We start from the raw sequence: 22,415 nt of genomic DNA on the forward strand, positions 1-22,415 counted from the left end.
GGTGCTTGAACCTTACCCGAAACCAATTAAATCAGAATCTCTAGATAATCACTATTTTTAAAAACTTCCCCTAAAGTGATTCCTAACTCTCAACCATAGTTGATGACAATGGACCTAGGCAGTAAGGACTAAAATTGCTCATTGTCTATGGGATTTGGCTACATAGGGGACCTTAAAAAAGGAATTTAACATCATAGTAGGGAGGGACATCTGACTGGAAGAAGTAATAGAGTGATTGAGGTGAGGACGTGGAGACTGTGTTTATAGGCAACTCTTCCAAGGAATTTTGCTGAAAAGGGGAGCTGAAAAATGGAGCTGTAAATAGAGAGCAATTCCCTTTTAGAGCAAAATAACTGATATTTAGCATTCCATCATTTATACCCTGAAGTGTGGGTGGTAGAAATAGTCGAAGTGAATGTGGGTTACCAGTGTAAGAACTTCTTAAAATAAAGCTTTCCTGCTACAGTTTTCAAGAGTCTATTTTATAGTTCTAGAACTAGAGATCAAGAAACATTTTTCATTTTAAAATTTAATGTAGTGTCTTCTCTTCTCTGATACAGCTACAAAGCAATGCATTAAAAATGTCTTTTGTTTCTTTAAGGCTGATAAAGAATTTGTATGGTCTCTGTGGAAACGTCTCCAGGTGACAAACCCAGATCTCACACAAGCAGTCAGTTTGGTTGTAGAACGGTGAGCTTCCAAGTAATTTTTTCATGAGTATTTGGTTTGTTGAATTTGCTTTGCTTTATTATTAAAACTTGGCATTAGGCCCCTAAAGAGATTTTATTTCCAAATGAATGTGAAGCATGATATTAATAATTATTGGACTTATTTCAAGGGGTGCCAGTTAATAAATATAAATAGGCCATATCTCCTACTTATATTCTGATGTATTTGGAAGGTTTGGAGGTAAGAGATAAAAGTGTGACTTAGACATTATGTGTGTGCGTGTTTTGTGTGTGTCTATTTATGTCGGTGTGTTGAGCTATTATGACACAACTTTAAAAATTAGAGAAGTACCTGTTACTTGGTTTTTTACTCTGAAACTGCCTCTGTTGACAACTTTCTAGACATGATCCTTCCTAGACATGGCTCAGTTTTCCCCTAAGGTAATTGCAGTGTGTACCTGAAAGCCTGGGATGACCTTGCCAGAATAAAGTAATCTGGAATAGGCTGAGGGATTTCGCTTAGCACTCTGTATTACCCTGTAGGGGATGCTCATTGATTTAACTATATATTACTGAGCCTCTCCTTGGTCATTAGAAATAGCAGAGTGATGCTGGGTACTCCTTACCAAACATTTGGTGTACAGTAGTCCCATGATGCTTAGCATAGCAATTAAAACACTTGCTTTTGTATTAAATGGATTTCAGTACATTTCCTAAATGAGAAGCTAAGCATATGGATGGATGCCATTTCCTTTGTCTTTATTGGAATCATGATTATATAATCTGAATATCAGTTTTTGATAACTTGACCTTTGGTATGTCTGGCCCTAGGATCATTCCAGTGTTGTCTGGAATTTGACTTTTAAAAATCTGTGCTAGATACCTATGTACAGTTTTACCATTCTCCATTATTGTGGACTCTTAAAGTAGTATATTCACTTTCTCTTCATGTTACTTATATGTCTCATTCATCAATCAGTTTTTCCCTTTCGATAATCAGAATTAAGCCTTTTGTTGAAGTACCTTATTATTTCCTTGAGATGAAATGTGATCACTCTCAGTTGCATTCTGTTTTCTAGCCAAATAAGCCTTCTAGAAGAAACATTCTTGGGACTTCAGTAGTAATTTCTGTGATTTTTTTCATTATCCTCCTCTCATTTTATTTGTATATTCCAGCTTTCTAATTTGTTATTTTTTTAAACTAACTAAAACTGTCTTTAATTTTCACTTTCCTCTTGGTTGAGAGAGAAATATTAACATATTGTTGAGTCCTCTTTCTCACCCTTTGAGATTTCTACTTTTTAATATACATAATACACATACGAAAGTATATATACACACTTTGTAAATAAATGCACATATATTTTTTGAGTATACTCAAAAGCCCTATGCTGATAAGATATATAATGGGAAATTTTGGAGATTATTACTTTACAGCTATGATTCTCAAAATTTTAGTGTGCCTAAGCTATACCTAGTGAATTTATTAAAATGCAGATTTCTGGGATTTTTCCCTAGATCTACTGAATCTCTAGCAATGAGGTCCAGAAGTCTTAAAATTTTTTTTTAAGTTGATTTATTTACTTTGAGAGAGACAGAGACAGCATGAGCAGGGGAGAGGCAGAGAGAGAGGGAGAGAGAGAGATTCCCAAGCAGGCTCTGCAGTCAGTGCAGAGCCCAATGCAGGGCTTGAACTTGAAACTGTGAGATCATGACCTGAGCTGAACCTGAGTCGGATGCTTCTTTTTTTTTTTTTTTAAACTGAGCCACCCAGGCACCCCTAGAAGTCTTTTAAAAACAGCTCTCCAGATAATTCCGATGTTGTAGTTCATAGGTCATACTGTGAGATACTTTGAAATTTGAGTTGACTTTTGAAACTGGAAGCCTATAAGTGGCATTTATAACTTTATAATTATGTGAACATTTATTTCCTAGAGAACCATGTAGTATGTTTTCACTTGTGAAAAAGGAAAAATGGTATACCATTGAATCTTTATTTTTCAAAAAAAGAATATTCTCAAAATCAAAGTCAAATACACTGTCTTTGTATAGTCCACTAGTTACCCAAATAATGTTACATTTAAGTCTGTTTAATATCTGTGCCTTGATCTTCCTAGACAACATTTTTCCCCTTGGAATTTCTAATAGTCCTTCTTTTCTGCTTTCTTATCACAAAGAATGTCTGTATTTGTTTAACAGCCTAAGACATTCTTCCTTGAGCCTTTTGGCTTATGGTATGAATTTGGACCAGTTGCTTTCTACACCTACTCATAGCTATTACCTTAGATTTTCTTTTCATTGTACTCTTGGACTTGTTCCACAGTTCCTGGTATCCCATATCTTTCTTTTTGTTGGGTTATGTTTTCAATATTATTTCTGAGAAAGGATGCACAAGTCACTTTCTGACTCCTTACATGCCTGAAAATGCCTTTCTTTTGTCCTTATGCTTGATTGATAGTTTAGCTGAATGTGCAATTTTATGTCCACATAATTTCCTTCAGATTTTTGAAAGTATAGCTCTGTTATCTTCTTTTAGCATGTAGAGGTGCTACGAAGTGTATTTGTGATCCAGTGTAAGTATGATTCTTTTTTCTAGGTAGCTTGCTTAAATTAAACTTTCAAGATAGTCTCTTTGTATGTACAAAGTAAAATTTCAATATCAGCTATTAATTTGGGTTTTTAAAAAATCCAACCTTCTCAGCCTTTGGTGGGCCCTTTCAAACTTAAGACTTAAGATTTTCTTTTGATTAAGGAAAGTCAGCTTTGGCCATTTGCTGTAGGCAAATGCTTCAAGTGAGTGAGAGAGTCAGCTTTTTGATAAATGGTTCCTTTATTAGTCTTCTTGACTACTTTGGGCTTCTGTTCTCTGTATTTACTAATTGGGTACTTAGAGTCTCTTTGAGCATCTTTGAGAAAAAGCATCTTCCTCTTCCACTGTAGGCATCATTTAGATTTTGATTTGATTTTTCTTCTCTGGGTTTGTGAGCACATCCTTCTGTCTTTCCAATGTTTCTCACATTTATGGTCAATTTTGGCCCCTTTTCTTATTTTCCATGCTGATAGGTATTTATTCAATTCAATGTGATTGTGGAAGTCAGTATCATCTTCACCAAGTTAATCATCTTTAAGAGGAAGTACGGTATCATTTTTACTGGTTACAATATATTTTTATTATTTTGATACACCATATTTATATTTAACCGGTATCTTGTTTTGATACATTAAGATTATTTTATTTTTTTAAAAATCGTATGATCATGCTGTGATGAATGGCCTTCTGGGTAAATCTTTGCCTGCATTGTTAGTTTCAAGTAGTGCTGCTACTGTCATAGTGGTGTAGGCTGAGATTGCTAACCATACTGAAACGAATAGGTTAATCCTGCTCCATTAAAGAATCATACTGCTCCAAATGTCAATACCCTTTTGGGAAAATGCCTATCTGTAACTTTTTTAACTTTTTAAACTTTTTGACACTTTATTATAATTTTCTGGTAAGTTTTTTGGTGGGATGTCTGTGTATAGGGATACCTTGGAGATGTTGTGGGTTTGGTTCCAGACCATCACAATGAAACGAATATTACAATAGAGCAAGTCAAATGAAGTTTTTGGTTTTCCAGTGCTTATAAAAGTTATGTTTATAGTATACTATAGTCTATTAGTGTGCAATCGCATTATGTCTAAAAAAATAATGTACATACCTTAATTTAAAATACTTTATTGGTTCAAAAAAACCACTTTTTTCCTAAAAAAAATGCTAACCATCATCTGAGCTTTCATTGAGTTGTAATCTTTTTGCTCATGTAAGGTCTTGCTTTGGTGTTGATGGCTGATCACTGATAAGAGTGGTAGTTGCTGAAGGTTGTGGTGGCAATTTCTTAAAATAAGACAGCAATAAAGTTTGCCATATCAATTGACTCTTCCTTTCTAAAACATTTCTCTGTAGCATGCAATGCCGTTTGATATCATTTTACCCACAGAATTTCTTTCAGAATTGGAGTGGAGTCCATCCTTTCAAACCCTGCTGCTACTTTGTAAACTAAGTTTATGAAAGATTCTAAGTCCTTTGTTGTTGTTTCAACAATCTTATGGCATCTTCACCAAGAACCACTCAAGAAACTTCTTTCTTTGTTCATCCATTAGAAGCAACTTTTTATCTGTTAAAGTATGATTATGAGATTGCAGCAGTTCAAACGTATCTTCAGACTCCACTTCTAATTCTAGTTCTGTTGCTATTTCTACCACACCTGCAATTACTCCTCCCACAAAAGTCTTGAATTTGAATTCCTCAAAGTCATCCAGTGAGGGTTGGAATCAACTTCTCAAAACTCCTGGTAATGTTGATATTCTGACCTCTTTCCATGAATCATGGCTGTTCTTAATGGCATGTGGAATGATGAGTCATTTCCAGAAGCTTTTCAGTTGATTTTTTCCAGATCCATCAGAACCATGATCCATGGCAGCTGAGAGTTGAAATGACTCCTGGATGTATGGGCTGCAGAATGGATATTTTGTTAGCAGGCATGAAAACATTGTATGCCTCCATCAGAGCTCTTGGGTAACTAGGTGGATGGCCAGTGAGCTGTAATGTTTTGAAAGGAATCTTTTTCTGAGAAGTGGGCTTAAAAACAGTGGGCTTAAAATATTTAGTAAACCATGTTGTAAATAGATGTACTGTCATCCAGACTTTGTTGTTCCATTTATAGAGCATAGACAAGTAGATTTAATGTAATTCTTAATGGCCCTAGGATTTCCAACATGGTAAATGAGCATTGGTTTCAACTTAAAGTCACCAGATGCATTAGCCCCTAACAAGAGAGTCAGCCTGTTCTTTGAAGTTTTGAAGTCAGGCATTGACTTCTCTCTGGCTATGAAAGTCCTAGATGGCATCATCTTCTAATACAAAGCTGTTCTGTCTGCATTGAAGATCTGTTATTTAATGTAGCCACCTTTATTAATTCTCTTAGCTTGATCTTCTGTATAACTTGCTGGGCTTGTACATTGAACAGCACCTGCTGCTTCACCTTGCATTTTTGGGTCATGGAGATGGTTTCTTCTCTTCAACCTCATGAACCAATCCCTGCTAGCTTCAGTTTTTTTCTCTGTAGCTTCTTTACCTCTCTCAGCCTTCACAGAATTGAAGAGAGTTGGGGCCTTCCTCTGGATTAGGCTCTGGCATGAGGGAATGCTGTGGCTGGCTTGATCTTCTCTCCAGACCACTAAAACTTTCTCCATATCAGCAGCAAAGCTGTTTAGCTTTCTTATCATTTGTGTGTTCACTAGAGTAGATATTTTAATTCCCTTCAAGAACTTTTCCTTTGCATTCACAATTTGGCTAACTTTTTTTGGTGCAAGAGGCCTAGCTTTTGTCCTGTCTCAGCTTTCTACTTGCCTTTTTTCACTAAGCTTAATTATTTCTGCCTTTTGATTTTAAGTGAGAGATGTGCAACCCTTCCTTTCACTTGGACACTAGAGGCCTCTGTAGGGTTATTAATTAGCCTAATTTCAATATTGCTGTGTCTCAGGGAACAGGGAGGCCTGATGAGAGGGAAAGAGATAGGGGAATGGCTAGTCAGGGGAGCAGTCAGAGCACACACAATATTTATCAATTAAGTTTGCCATCTTATTTGCATGTGGTCCGTGGTGCCCCCAAACAATTATAATAGTTTGAAATGTTGCGAGAGTTACCAAAATGTGACACAAAGATGTGAAGTAAGCAAATGCTGTTGGAAAAATGGTGCAAATAGATTTGCTTGACATGGGATTGCTACAAACCTTCCATTTGTGAAAAACTCAATATCTGCAAAGCACAGTATAGCAAAGCACAGTAAAACGAGGTATGCTTATACACATATTTGTGCGTATGTGTTTTATTTTATTATGGAATATTTCAGTTAGATGCAAAGGCAGAGGTAATATATTAATGAATTCCTATGTTTACTCACCACCCAGGTTGAGTAATTATCAACACATGGCCAATATTATTTTATCAATAAACTTACTTCCTTCTGCTTCCCTGCTCCCTCTACCGCTAATGGATTATTTTGAAGCAAATCCCAGACATCATGTTATTTTATCCACAATTACATAAGTGTTGACAGTTCTTGTTATTCACAGCAGTTATGTTCAATAAAGTCATTGCAAACATTGAATTAGTCAACACTGGACCACTACTTCTGGGGAAATAAAGGTTTAGGTTCCTGTGAACTTTGGCCACAACTTTTTGTCAACTGGTCAACATATAACCTTGTTTTATGTATATTTCTCTTTGAAGATATCTCATTTAATATGTATTGTTGACTCATTACCTTTGAACTCATGATAGCCTGTATAACCATGCCTGAACAAAGATTGTTTAATACATTCTTTACTTCATGAGGCACATCACAATTTTCTTGTGTTTAGGAACACTGACCACTATGCTTGGTGATCATTTGTAACAGTGAAATCATCAACAGAAAGTGTAAAATTGTGAAAAATTTGGCACTAAAGTGAGAATAACACTTGTTTATGGTATGAGAACTGAAACAGAATGGCCCCTTGTTTAACCTCAGCTGGGAACATGTGGTTTGGGCGACTTAAATTTTTTTTTGCTGCCTTGGGCATGCCTGCAAATGACTGAGAAATGCCATGGGTATTGGTTGTAAGCTTACAAATGAATTTTAGCAAATAGACAAATTCACAGATTCTAAGTCCTTGAATGAGAGTTAACTTTGTAAAAGATAAGGGCTCTTTTTAATATAACCATGGAATCTTTATCATAGTTAGAATTCTCTAGTTATTCCCTAATACAATTAAATACCCAGTCAGTTTTCAGATTTCTGGAATAGTCTCATACTTCTTTAAAAAGTTGGTTTGCTCCTGGGGCATCTGAGTGGCTCAGTTGGTTGAGCATCCAACTCTTGATTTTGGCTTGGGTTGTGATGTCATGGTTCATTAGATTGAGCCCTGTATTGGGATCTGTGCTGACAGCATGGAGCCTGCTTGGGATTCTCTCTTCTTCTCTCTCTGCCCCTCCCTACCTCAAAATAAATAAATAAACTTAAGAAAAATAAAAAAAAAAAGTTAGTTTGTTCTTATGAGGATCCAAACATAGTCTACCCACTGAATATATAGATTCCATATCCTTCTCTTCTGTCTTTCTCTTCACAACATTAAAAAATAAATAAATAAGTTGGTTTATTTATCCTATAGAGTTTCTCACATTTTGGGTTTTTCTGATTGTAATATTCTGTACCCTATAAGTATCATAAACTTGTAGTTACACCTAGAGTGTTATTCAGATTCAGGTCTGATCTTCTTAGGTATTATTATATAATACTTATTACATCATGTCAGAAGGCACATCGTGTCTTATCCATATCCTTTTGTGATAACTTTGATCAGTGGATTATGTCTCTTTAGTCACTTTAGAACAGCCTATTTAATGGCATCATTTTGTTAAATGAACATGGTTATTAGTTGTCTTTTACAAGGTCTTGTAGTCTGGATTCACTTGATTGCTTCCTTGTGTTGTGATTTTAACTTTTCCTCTTTATTGTAAACTGAAAGGTAAATCTGAAGCTTGATTATATTCAGGTTCAACTTTTTTGGCACAAATATTTTTATGTACTTCATAGTATATCTCAAATGAAAGTGCGTATTATCTGATTGTGCCACTTTCAGTAGTGATAATGTTGGTCAGTACATTAAGGTAATGACAGTCTGACCCCTCCATTGTAAAGGTGTACTTTTACCTTAGGGCCAACATGTAATCCAGAAAGTAAAGGTAATAATCTATTGGTGCCCTGCAAGTGTTCATTTCTCTATCAACATTTCACCTAATTTTAGTATACACTGATGATCTGAATTTATTATTTCATTAAGGGTTAAAAATTGTGATTTTATAGTTGTTAGTTTTTCTCTATTAATGTTTATTTATTTTTGAGAGAGAGACAGAGACAGAGACAGAGTGTGAGTAGGGAAGGGGCAGAGAGAGGAGGAGACACAGAATCTGAAGCAGGCTTCAGGCTCTGAGCTGTCAGCACAGAGCCTGATGTGGAGCTCGAACCCACAAACTCTGAAATTATGACCCGAGCTGAAATCAGAACCAACTGAGCCACCCACGTGCCCCTCTTTTGTAACTTTTTAATACATAATTTTGATTAGGTAATATGGGCATATGATTATGTGTTCAACATTAAAAAATTTTTTTTTAAGTTTATTTATTTTGAGAGATAGAGAAAGTGTGCAAGCAGGGGAGAGACAGAGAGGGAGGGGAAGGATCCCAAGTAGGCTCCACGGGGTCAGCACAGAGCCTGATGTAGAGCTGGAACTCACAACCCGTGAGATCATGATCTTGAGCCGAAACCAAGAGTTGGACACTTAACCAACTGAGCCAGCCAGATGCCACAACATTTTAAAAGTGTTAAAGAATGTACAATGAGGAGTCTCCCTCTCACCCCTGTCTCCAGCTGTTCCATTCCATTCCTTACAAACATTGGTAACAGTGCATTTATGTCTTTGATCCATTTTAAGTTTTGTGAGTGGTGTGACTTAAGGATGCAACTTAATTCTTTTGCATGTGGATATCCAGTGGCACCTGTTGAAAGGACTATTTCCCCCCCATTGGATGGGCTTTGCGCTTGTTAAAAAATTGGGTGACCGTAGATGCATGAGCTTATTTCTGAGTATCAGTGCTATTCCATTAATCTGTTATGTCTGTTCTTGTCCCAGTGATATACTGTCCTGATGACTGTTGTTTTGTAGTAAGTTTGAAATCAGTTAAGTGGAGTTCTGCTGTTTTGTTCTTTGATTTCAAGATTGTCTTGGCTATTCTGGGTTCCTTGTAATTCCAAGTGAATTTTAGTATCAGTTTAGCAATTTCTACAAAGAAGTGATCTAGGATTTTGATAGGATTGTATTGAATATGTAGATCAGTTTGGGGGATATTGCCATCCTAACAATATTAAGTTTGCTATGTCATGAACATGGGACATTTTTCCAATTATTCAGGTCTTTTAAAATTTCTTTCAACAATGTCTTATAATTTTCAGAGTTTATGTTTTGTACTTTTTTGGGTAAATTTATTTCTAAGTATTTTATTTATGATTCTGTTGTAGATGGAATTGTTTCCTTAATGTTATTTTCAGATTAGTGTAACTGTGTAGATTACAATTGATTTTTGCATATTGATCTCATAACGTACAAGTGTGTTGAATCATTCTATTTTTTTTTTGTGGATTCTTTTTTTTTTTTTTTTTTTTAATTTGAGAGAGAGAGAGAGAGCATGCAAGCGAGCACAAGCAGGGGAGGGGCAGAGAGAGGGGGAGACACAGAATCCGAAGTAGGTTCCAGGCTCTGAGTTGTCAGCACAGAGCCCAACACAGGGCTGGAACTCACTAATGGTGAGGTCTTGACCTGAGCAGAAGTCAGATGTATAACTGACTGAGACACCCAGGCGCCCCTAGTGGATTCTTTAGGATTTTCTCAAAGATCACATCATCTGCAAATACAGATAGTTTTGCTTCTTCCTTTCAAACTTGATACCTTTTATTTCTTTCTCTTGGCTGCTTGTCCTGACTAGAACTTCAGTACATTGAACGGAAGAGGCCAGAGCCAATGGCCTTGTTTTGCTTTTTTTTTTTTAAGCCTTGTCTTACTCTTGATCACCAGGAAAAAGCATCCTACCCTTCACTATTAAGTATAATGTTGTCTGTAGGGTTTTCATAGATGTTCTTTAGCAATTTTAGGAAGTTCTTTACATTCCTAGCTTGCTTTTATTATGAAAGGTTGTTGGATTTTGTCAAATGTATTTCTGTGTATATTGAGATGATTGTGTGACTTTTGTTTTCCATTCTATTGATACAATGTATTACATTAATTGATTTTCAGATGCTAAACCAACTTTATAATACTAGGATAAATTCCATTTGGTCATGATGTATAATTCTTTTGATATGTTATTGGATTTTGTTTGTTAGTATTTTGTTGAGGATTTTGTGCCTTTATTCATAAGAGATATTAGTCTATGTTTTTTTTTTTTCTTGTGATATCTTTGTTTTTTCTATCAGGGTAATACAGGCCTTAAAACATGAGTTGGAATGTGTTTCCTAGTCTTCTGTTTTTTTTTTTTTTTTTTTTGGAGGAGTTGTTTAAGAACTGGTATTAGTTGTTCTTTAAATGTTTGATTAAAAAAATGTTTGATAGAATTCGGCAGTAAACCAATCCAGTCCTGGGCTTTGTGGTTAATTTTTTTTTATTGCTAATTGAATAGGTGAGTTTAGGTTTTCTACTTTTTTCTTGAGTCAGTTTTGGAAATTTGTGTCTTTTTAGGAATTTGTCTATTTTTTCTAGGTTGTCTAATTTGCTGGCATACAATTTTTCATAGTATCCTTTAGAATCCTTTTTGTTTTTATTAGGTTGATAGGAATATCCTTTTTTTCTTTCTGATTCTGATGATTTGAGACTTCTCTCTTTATTGTGGTCAATATAGGTAAAGACTTGTCCATTTTATTGTTCAATCTTTTTTAAAAAAATAGCTCTTGTTTTCATTAATTGTCTGTATTGCTTTTCTATTCTCTATTTCATTACTATCTTCCCTAATCTTTATTATTCCTCCTTTTTGCTTGCTTTAGATTTAGTTAGCTCTTATTTTTTCACTAAAAGTGGAACATTAGGCTATTGACTTCAGACCTTTCTTCTTCCTTAATATAGATATTTAGAGCCATAAATTTTCCTCTACACACTGCTTTAGCTATATTTCACATTTTGAGATTTTTTTTTTCAGTTTCACTCGTCTCAGAGTATTTTCTGATTTCTCTTTTGATTTCCTCTTTGACCCATTGTTTATTTAAGAATGTGTAATATCCTCACACTTGTGAGTTTCCCAATTCTTTCCCTTTTGATTTCCATAAATGGTTGCCTTTCTTTTTGAATTTTTGTAGATTTGGTTGAAAAGATATTTCATTTGCTATTTGTCCATAGGACCACTATAGAAGTTGTCAGTGATTGTTTTAAAATAATGTTCACCAGTTTCACTGGGGAATGGGTCAGTAGAGCTCCTCATCATCATGACAGATGTCAGTCCTTCCGTGTTATTATAAGCTGCTAAATTTGGGGGGAATTTGTTAAATAGCAATAGACTTACAGACTAGATCAAAACATATATACAAATGTAACTGTGACAGGTATTCCCAAATTGTGCCAGTTTATATTTATATTAGCAATGTAAGAAGATGCCTGTTTTCCCCATATCCTGGCTATCACATTGTTTTCAAACTTGTGTATTTTTCATTTTCTGAAAGATATAAAATGATATCCTGAGGTATTTTTAACTTGAATTTTTCTTACTATGCATGAATGAAGTCTCTTAACCATTTTATATCTTTTTCTGTGGACTTTTTCTTTTATATATCTTTCTGTAGCCATTTAGTTGGCATTTCTAATTCATGTCTATAATGCTCTTCAAATTCAGTATAATATTTATAGAACTTAATGGCTTCTCCTGTGAGTTTTATTTACTACTTAACTATTTTACGACCACAAGCATGCCATTTTCTTCCTTTTCTCTAAATTTCACATCTTGAAGTTAATCAAGATACTGTTTGGTCTCTTTTTGAACAGAAAATCAATTCCAAGTTCAGTCACTTTCTCTTTTGCTGTGTCACTCAGATTGAGTAATTCCTCTTTTCCTTAATTTCCAATCTCTCTGTCTAGGCTCTTAGTATCTCAGCTCTGAACATCTTATTGATTTCTTTTTCAAACATCAGTTCTGTTCTATATCATTACTTTGAGACAAAGCAATATATAAGGCACCCAAAAAACCAGTGTATAGAGTTTAAGTTAAGGTAACTAATGAAAATTCTAGGACCTTAAAGTTGTTGTTGTTTTTTTTAAGATTTATCTCTAAGTAATTTTTACACTCAATGACAGGCTCAAACTCGCAACCCTGAGATCAGGAGTCATGTGCTCTACCAACGGAGCCAGCTGGGTGCTCCTAGGACCTTCTTAATGTATATCTAGAGGAACCTTATTACCTTTAGGTGTGGATGTTTAGAGAATACCAAATGTTGTAAGGAAACAGGACCTTGAGATTCAGAAATGTATAACCATCACTAAAGCAGATGACATCCACTAGGTTCACTCATTCAAAAAATATCAATTGAGTGTTGTCTGAGTGTCAGACGTATGTTGAAAGTTAGAGAAAGATAGCTCTGTCTTAGCTATTCAAGAGTACTGTCTGGGCAGAAAAACATTTGTGCAGACAATTCATAATGTATAATAGTTTGCTGAATACTATGATGAGTATATTCAAAAATTTTACTTTTTTACGTTTATTTATTTTTGAGAGGCAGGGAAAAACCACAAGTGGGGGAGGGGTAGTTAGAGAATGAGATGTGGAGTCCGAAGCAGGCTCCAGGCTTTGAGCTGTCAGCACAGAGTCGGATACAGGGCTCGAACCCACAAACAGTGAGATCATGACATGAGTTGAAGTTGGACGCCCAACTGACTGAGCCATCCAGGTGCCCCAACGAGTCTATTCATATTAATACAATTCTTTCTTTGATTTCTGGAAAAAGACGTAAAAACAGTTTTCACTAATTCTAAGTAGAAGTTTGTTATTGAAAATAAAAATTTGAGAGGCACCTGGGTGGCTCAGTTGGTTGAGCGTCTGACTTTGGCTCAGGTCATGATCTCACGATCTGTGAGTTCGAGCCCCATGTCAGGCTCTGTGCTGACAGCTCAGAGCCTGGAGCCTGCTTCAGATTCTGTGTCCCCCCCTCTCTCTGACCTTCCCCCGTTCATGCTCTGTCTCTCTCTGTCTCAAAAATAAATAAACATTAAAAAAATTTAAAAAAAAAAAAGAAAAGAAAAATTTGATTTCCCTAATGGAATAATATCAGAGAAATAGAAAACATTGTATACATTATATTTTCCTTATGAATTAGTAGAAAATATTATTTTATATGACTTACAGATATTTGAGTTCACCTTTCATTTTATGACTTTATTATGAACTACTGCCAGAAGCTCATTTTGGATATATCACTTGTTGTTTATTAACCTTACAAATCCAGTTGCCTTGCTATTATATATAAACTTTCACTTTAGTATATTATCAGTGTGATAAGATACTACCACTGTATATTATCTTTGAATGCATAGGATAGCATTACTTCGGTAGGTGGGATGATAAATGTTTAAGAAACAGTAACATGGAGTTTCGTAGAATATCAGTACAGAAGGAACTATAAGGACTTGAATTGCTCAACTTTTCTTTGAATAACTAAAAATATGTTATAACCAAAGTCCATTTCCTTTGCCTTAGACACAAACTTATCCTGACTTTTTAAATTTTATAATACGTTATTTTGTCTAGAACATTATTTTGAGATTGGAATAGAACAATAGACACTGCTATTATTTTGCTTACTAAAATTATGTAAATAATTTTATGAACTCGTCTAATAGTGTACACAGTCCTGCACTTTGTGTAGCTCTGACTTAAGGTACTGTAGTTTGTAATTCACCCGCAATGACAAAGAGTCCCAGGAAGTAACTTACTGCATTTCTTTGCTGCTACTTATTTATTTAGATTTGTCCAAAACTTGTTGATCTCTTTCTTCCATCACATCTATCTATCTATCTATCTATCTATCTATCTATCTATTTATTGCACTTGCTACTAGTTCTAATTTCTTTTTACATACTTTCTGTTCTTTCTTTTCTGTTCTTTTGCATTTATTTAAATGTTTTAGGGAGGTGATCTGTAGTTCTAAGTGTGGTCTGCAGACCTCTGTTGGTAGCAAATAATAAAGAGCAATTGCCAGAATGTAAATCGAAACTTACACTTTTTTTGTTGAGAAAGTCTTGTTACTTATCTTGCCTTGTTTCATGGCAAACTAGTAATAACTAGTTCACAGTTACGCATTTTGAGTAGCACTGCCTTAAAATTCTGCATTATGATATGTACCACCTTCACCAGAGGTACTCTAAGCTGTGTAAGTGGAACAGAGTAAAGGATGAAGAGAACCAGAATAGTCGTCTTGAAGGAGTCACTAATAGTTCTTTAAGCATACATGTGAAGAGGAAAATGCATCATAAAAGTAGTGTTAAGTTTAAAGGTTTTGACATAATGAAGATCCTGAAACTGGAAATACGCATTCCTACTTCTTTTGCTTTAGTGATGGAGCAGGAATTTATGGGTGGCTTTAAATTTTTTTTTAATGTTTATTTATTTTTGAGAGAGAGAGAGAGAGACAGAGACAGAGTGTGAGTGGGGGAGGGACAGAGGAAAACACAGAATCTGAAATAGACTCCAGACTCTGAGCTGTCAGCACAGAGCCCAACATGGGGCTTGAACTCATGAACCACGAGATCATGACCTAAGCCATAGTTGGACGCTTAACCAGTTAAGACACCCAGGTGCCCCTGGGTAGATTTTATATACTTATGAGCTTCAGGTCTCTTTTGGATGATGTAACCAATTCCTACCTGGATGTTGCCCTGATTCACTGAATTTGCTTTATCTGTTATTTCACCTGAGGATGGAGGGAGAGAGGTGGCTTGGTGGGCAAGATGGCTTGTAGATCATGCTATACAGAATACTTCCCCTAAGTGAGTTTATCAGAAACATTTCTAATCATGTTCTCTTTTTCTTTTTGGTTTCAATGGATTGAATGGCTTCTCACACTGATTATTGATTTGAAATTAGATGAGAGGATGTTAATTAGATTCCTATGTAAATTTCTGGTTGGGTAGTATATTCAGATACTAATGCTTTTATTTTATTATTTTTTTAATGTTTATTTATTTATTTTGAGAGGGAGAGAGAGAGAGAGTCTGAGCAGGGGAGAGGCAGAGAGAGGGAGAGAGAGAATCTGAAGTAGGCTCCACGCTGTCAGCACAGAGCCTGACATGGGGCTCATTCTCACAAACTATGATATCATGACCTGAGCTGAAATCAAGAGTCAGACTTCTAACCAATTCAACTACCCAGGCACCCTCTAATGCATTTATTTTATATCATGGTAATTATACCATCTTGTCCCCATTTTCAGAAATTATCCCAGAGGTAAGAACGCAATAAAGCATATTTAAGTTTATGTTAGTTGTGTTCTTGTGATTCATTAAATATCATTAACTAAATCATATACAGAGACCTTATATGCTCATGTAGGTCTATAGTTTCTTGAATACTACTTTAAAAATATTTATATTTCTTTATATATGTTATTCTTTTGCCTTTTTGATTAACATTGTGAGGATAAGGATCATATAATACATGGTTTTCATGTGGTTAACACAATCCTTGTATTAGTGCACAAAGATGCTGAATAAATGCATTTATGAGGAAATGAGTGAATGATATTAAATTACAAGGCAATGGAAACTAATGTCTTGAACATAAGAATAAATGAATATATTTGTATGTTAAGAAGGTAATGTTAGGAACTAGTTTTTAAAAATCCTGAAATTTGTTTTAGTTGTTGTACACCATGAATTGATTGTATGAGTCAGTAAATATTTTATTTTATTTTTAATTTTTTTCAAGTTTTATTTATTTTTGAGAGAGAGAGCATGAGTTGGGGAGAGGCAGGGAGAGAGGGAGACACAGAATCTGAAGCAGGCTCCAGGCGCTGAGCTGTCAGCACAGAGCCCTATGCGGGGCTCAAACTCACAGACCGTGAGATCACGACCTGAGCTGATACAGACGCTTAACCGACTGAGCCACCAAGGCGCCCCAAGTCAGTAAATATTTTAGAAAAGATAATGTTGATTTATTGAAAGGATCTTTCATTTTTTCACATAAAACATTTGTTAGCCTTAATTTAACATAAAATCGAGTCTTAGATTTGACATCAGTATTGTGCAAGTCTATATTTTTAATTAGATTTTTAACCTCCACTGAACTCAAAGTCTAGATTCCTAAAAATGTTTCTAAGTGACTTTTGTTAAAATAATTAATTTGAACTTTTAATCGTGTATATTATCAAAGAGAGAGCATCATAGCTTTAGCTCAGATAAAGAACATTTGAAATTATAACAGTAGGAACTTGGATTAAATATGATAGATTGAGCCTAAGTATTTATTTGTACTTCTCACAAAATCTTGCTATTGTAACTTTAAAGGATTTTTTTTTAAGTGTAAGTACCTATGGATAAAGACAACATGAGAAAACATGACCATGGGCAAGGGATTTTAGTAGATTTTTGAATGATGTGAAGTCCGTTGATAAACGATATCTGACTAAGCAAAATGATGAAAGTTTGAAATCCACAATATCTAGAAAATTTTAGGACCAGGTGACAACAGTGATCTCTCATGGTTGGAGTGAGAGTGAGAGATGATGCTAAAACATAGGAAAATTGAATTAAAGTCTATATAAAGAGCATATTGACTCCCTGGTCCTCCTTTCTTCAAGGCAGGAAGCAAGAGTTTTATTGTCTTGTGAAATTGAAACATGTAGCCTCTGGACTTTGGGACCTCAGGCATATAGGGGTTAGGGTTATGCTGAAAACTAGGGAAATAAGTGAAAGCCCATTCTCCTGAACAATGAAGTTGTTCAGATCCAAGATTGCTGGAAGCTGCACAGTGTCCTACCCATAAGAATTGTTCTCTGGAGAAATTGAGCAGACGTAGAGAAGGAACAGAGAGATAAAAAAATGGCAGGTCCCCCATTCAGGACCTGTAGAGAAGATCTCCTCTTTGCAAGCTTCTTCTCCAGGTCAACAAAACTACCCACAATCTTTCTTAGTGCCTCACTCTTAAATATAGATGGACAATAAAGGATTATAAAACATTTGAGGAAAACCATCAACATGAAAGACAGATACCAAAAGTAACAAAAATTGAACTCAGAGGAGACAATGCAGAAAACAAAGAAGGACCCTTGTAATAACTATCTTAAGGCAGACAAGAGACTTTGTATGTATGAAACGTAAGTAGGAGGCAAATAATGAGAAAGAGCACATAGACATTAAATATAATTATCAAAATAAAGAATTTACTAGAGGCCATGGAAGATAAAGCTGAATAAGTTTTCCAGAAATGGGAGCAAAGAGGTAGCAAAAAGATAAGAACATTAGAGAATCAGTATAGGTGCTCACCCAGTGATTATTAGGAATTTCAGAAGTAGAGAACAAGGAAATGGACATTATTAAAGAAGTAATTCAAGAAATTTTCAAACTCAAGGGACATGAGTTTTCAGACTGAAGTACTCTTGACCAGACCAGTAACATAAGAGTTAATAGTAAACAGAATATTGAGCAAATAATAAAATGACAATATAAATTTTTTTTAAAAAGGAGAAGAGTTTTATTAACATTTCTATCTCATTAATTAACTTGACTAAATCAAAAACTGTTAGGATTTCATATGTGATACTGTATTGAATGAAGTGTATGTGAGCTCCAGTCTCTTGAGATTTCCTATTCCACAGAGAATCCACCTCAGATCTGTTCCTGTGAGCATTGGATTCAAGGGATATCTATACTGGGAGGAGATGAGTAAGAAGTAAAAAGATTGTGTCTCAAATTAAAAATTCAAGAACTAGTATAAAGGTGGAGTGGTGTCAACAAGATGGTGGATTAGAAAGTCCCAGTTTTAGGGGCGCCTGGGTTGGTTGAGCCCCGACTTTAGCTTAGGTCATGATCTCGCAGTCTGTGAGTTCGAGCCACGTGTTGGGCTCTGTGCTAACCGTTCAGAGCCTGGAGCCTGCTTCAGATCTTGTGTCTCCCTCTCTCTCTGCCCCTACCCTGCTCATGCTCGCTCTGTCTCTCTTTCTCTCAAAAATAAAATAAACATTAAAAAAAAAAGGAAGTCCCAGTTCTCACACTGAAATACCATCTTAATGATATACAGACCAAAATACCTTTATAAGTCCAGATTCCAGTTAAATTGCAGTCCAACACAAGCACAAAACTGAGAACACTGCATTGAAACAGGTATGAAGAGCAATTACATGTTACCTGAATAGTCTCTCCCCAAAGCAGGCACTGCTCAGCCCCAAGAGATTGCCTCAGCCTGTGATTTCTTCCTTGAGGTAGGTGGGGGTGGGGAAGAGAGAGAGTAGGGCATCCATCTCTAGGGCATCCTTAGCCTTTTGGTACACTACCTCAGAGACTAGATTCTGTCTCATCTTGAAGTGCTGATGGAACCAGCTTAGTTCAGATGCCTGGGCAGCCAAGAACAAACTAAGAAGGACAGGCGGCATGCTGTTGCCTGATACAGCTCTGGGATTGGGAGAAAGCACAGAAACTGAGGCTTCTTCCCCAGAAAGGAGGAAGAGGAGTGGAGTGTGCCTCCAGAATTGCAGACTTTCAGTGTACTGTCTAAGGGGCTAGTCTCCATCTTACCAGGAAGACTACTGGAATTGACATAATGTGGTGGGAACAGTTAAAAACAAAGGAAAAGAAGTGGGTACTTGCTGTTTGAGAGGCTCAGGATTTCATGCTGGGCTTATTGGTGAAGATTTTTCCATGTCAAAGCCAGTTCAGAAGCCTTGGGGGGAGGTGGCTGTTTCTTCAAATGTATAGAAACCAGCACAAAGGCACAAGGAACATGAAGAATAAGGGAAACATTAAACAATCAAAGGAACAAAATACATGTTTCTTAACTGACCCCAAAGAAATGGACGTTTATGGATTGCCTAACAAAAAAAATAATCATGTTTAAGAAGTTCACTGTTACAAGAAAACACAGACAGTTAAAGGAAATTGGGAAAATGATACATGAAAAAAAATATCAACCAAAAGGGACTATAAAAAAAGAACTGAGGGGCATCTGGGTGGCTCAGTTGGTTAAGTGTACGACTTGGCTTAGGTCATGATCTTGAGGTTGTTGAGTTCAAGCCCTGCGTTGGGCTCTGTGCTGACAGCTCAGAGCCTGGAGCCTGCTTCAGATTCTGTGTCTCCCTCTCTCTCTGCCCCTCTCCTGCTCACATTCTGTCTCTCTCTGTCTCTCAAAAATGAATAAATGTAAAAACAAAACAAAAAACACTGAACAGAAGTTCTAGAGCTAAAGAATATAGTAACAACTGAAAAGTTTAGTAGATGGGTTTGATAGTAGACGTGACTAAGCAGATGAAAGAATCAATGAATTTGAAAATAAGTCATTTGTAATTATCCAGTCAGAGGAGCAAAAAGAAAGAATGAAAAGGAATGAATAAAACCTAAAGGATTTATAGGGTAACATTAATTATTAATATACATTAGTGGAGTTCCAGAAGAAAAAGGGAGAAAGGTACAGAAAACTTTTTTAAAGAAATGATGACTTAAAACTTCCTAAATCTGTATAAGGAAATGGACATCAATATTGATGAAATTCAAAAGAGTCCAAATAGGATGAATCTAAAGAATTATATGTAGAATCAAAGTATAGTTGAGCCTTGAATAACACAAATTTGAACTATGCAGGTCCTTATATGCAGATTGTTTCCCACAAATATAGTGTGGTACTATAAATGTATTTTCTCTTTTGATTTTCTTAATATTCTTTCTAATTTTATTGTAAGAATATGGTTTATAATACATAGAACATACAAAATATGTGTTAATTGGCGTGCGCGCTCTCTCTCTCTCTCTATATATATATACATACATATATTATTGGTAAGACTTCTGGTCAACATAGGCTATTAGTCATTAAGTTTTGGGGAAACCAAAAGTCATATGTGGATTTTTGACTGCATGGGGTCAGTGCCCCTAATGCATGCATTGTTCAAATGTCAACTGTATAATCAAATGACCAAATGGGATTTTGAAAGCAGCAAGAGAAAACTAGTCATAGTCCCCATTGGAGAATAAACAGATTTCTCAGCAGAAATTTTAAAGACCAGAAGACAGTGAGACTATCTATATTTAAAGTTCTGAAAGAAGAAAACCTGCCATCTATCATCCCTGGCAAAACTGTCCTTCAAAAATGAAAGACAGATACAGACTTTTCTAGGTAAACAAAAACTAAGGGAATTCATCACCACTAAAGCTGCCTTACTAAAAATGCTAAAAGGATTCTTCAAGTTGAAACAAAAGGTTCTAAATAGCAACAAAAAAGTTTATAAAAATATAAAATTCACTGCTAACGTAAATATATGGACAAATACAGAATACTGTAATACTGTAATGATGGTGTATAAGTCACTTAGTTCTAGTATAAAACTTAAAAGACAAAAGTCTTAAGAATAACTGTAACTGCAAATGTTTATTAGATATTCAATATAAGAAAACAAATTGTGACATCAATAATAGTGTGGATGAGAGGTAAATATAGTTTTTGTATGGGATTGAAGTTAGGTTCTTATCAGCTTATAATGGACTGTTATGATGTAAGATGTTTTATGTGAACATCCTGGTAACCACAAAGAAAATGTCTATAGAAGATACAAACGAAAAAGAGAAAGGAATCAAAGCATATCACTACAAAAAATCAACAATTTCAAGGAAGATAGCAAGAGAAGAAAAGAAGGAATTACAAGAGGGGTAGAAAACAATATTTAAAAATGGCAATAGTAAGTCCTTACCTATCAATAATTACTTTATAAATTCATTAAACTTTTCCATCAAAGGACCTAGAGTGCTGAATGAATAAATGTATATCATACAAAGTAGACTTTAACTCAAAACAGTTTAAGTCACAAGATACCAAGACGGTCATTTTATAATGACGAAAGAGTTAATTCACCAGGAAGATATGATAATCATAACAATATATGCCCTTAACATGAGAGCACATAAAGGAAACATTGACAGATCTAAAGAGAGATAGATAGCAATACATTAATAACAGGGAACTTTGGTACCCCACTTTTAAGAATAGATAGAATATTTAGACAGAACAGCAGTTAAGGAACAGAGGACTTTAATAACACTGTTGACCAAATGGAAGTAATAGGATGTCCCAAACACTTCACACTACACATTGTTCTCAAATGCACATGGAGCATTTGTAGGTAAATCACATTTAGGTAACAAGTCTTAACTAATATAAGAAAAAATAAAATCATCAGTATTTTTTCCAGTGAGAATAGAATGAATTTAGAAATCAATAGCAGAAGGATAACTGGAAAATTCACAAATATATAGAAATTAAACAACATGCTGTTGAGCAACGAGTGGATTAAGAATAAATCAAGAGAAAATATCTTGAGGCAAATGAAAATGAAAACACAACATATGAAACATTATGGGATGCAACAAAATATATACTAAGCTGGAATTTTATAGTGGTAAAGACCTACATTAAAAAAAGAAGAAAGATTAAAAAACTATTAGCTTTACACCTAGGGACATGAAAAAGAAAAACAAAGTCCAAAGTTAGCAGATGGGAGGAAATATTGAGCATAAATAAATGAGACTATAAAAGCAATAAAAAAAGATAAAACTAAAAATTGAGAAAAAATTAATGAAACTGGAAGTTTTTTGAAAAGATCGACAGAATTCACACAACTTTAGCCAGAATAAGTAAGAGAAAAAGAGGGTTCAAAGAAATAAATTCAGAAATGAAAGAAGAGACATTACAACTGATGCCACAGAAATAAAAAGGATCATAAGAGACTACTGTGAACAAATATATGTCAAAAACTTGGATAACATAAAAGAATGGATAAATTTCAGGAAACAACCTATCAAGACTGAATCATGATGAAATAGAATTTCTGAAGAACCTATAATGAATCAGGAGATTGAAATAGTAATCAAAAACCTTCTAACGAGGAAAATTGCAGGAGCAGATGGCTTTACTGATGAATTGTCCCACATGTTAAGGAAGAA

At 35.1% G+C, this 22,415-nt stretch overlaps 1 protein-coding gene across 2 annotated transcripts in view; it reads left to right on the forward strand.

Moving 5' to 3' along the window:
• The window catches only part of CNTLN (centlein), a 310,623-nt gene that overhangs the window by 8,904 nt on the left and 279,304 nt on the right, over positions 1–22,415 (forward strand). For both annotated transcript variants that reach the window (XM_045470092.1, XM_045470093.1), the window contains exon 2: positions 602–690. In XM_045470092.1, the coding sequence (XP_045326048.1) occupies positions 602–690 (89 nt within the window). The remainder of the gene's footprint in view (positions 1–601; positions 691–22,415) is intronic.

This window comes from Leopardus geoffroyi, chromosome D4 (genome assembly GCF_018350155.1).
Source record: "Leopardus geoffroyi isolate Oge1 chromosome D4, O.geoffroyi_Oge1_pat1.0, whole genome shotgun sequence".
NCBI classification, from domain to species: Eukaryota; Metazoa; Chordata; class Mammalia; order Carnivora; family Felidae; genus Leopardus; species Leopardus geoffroyi.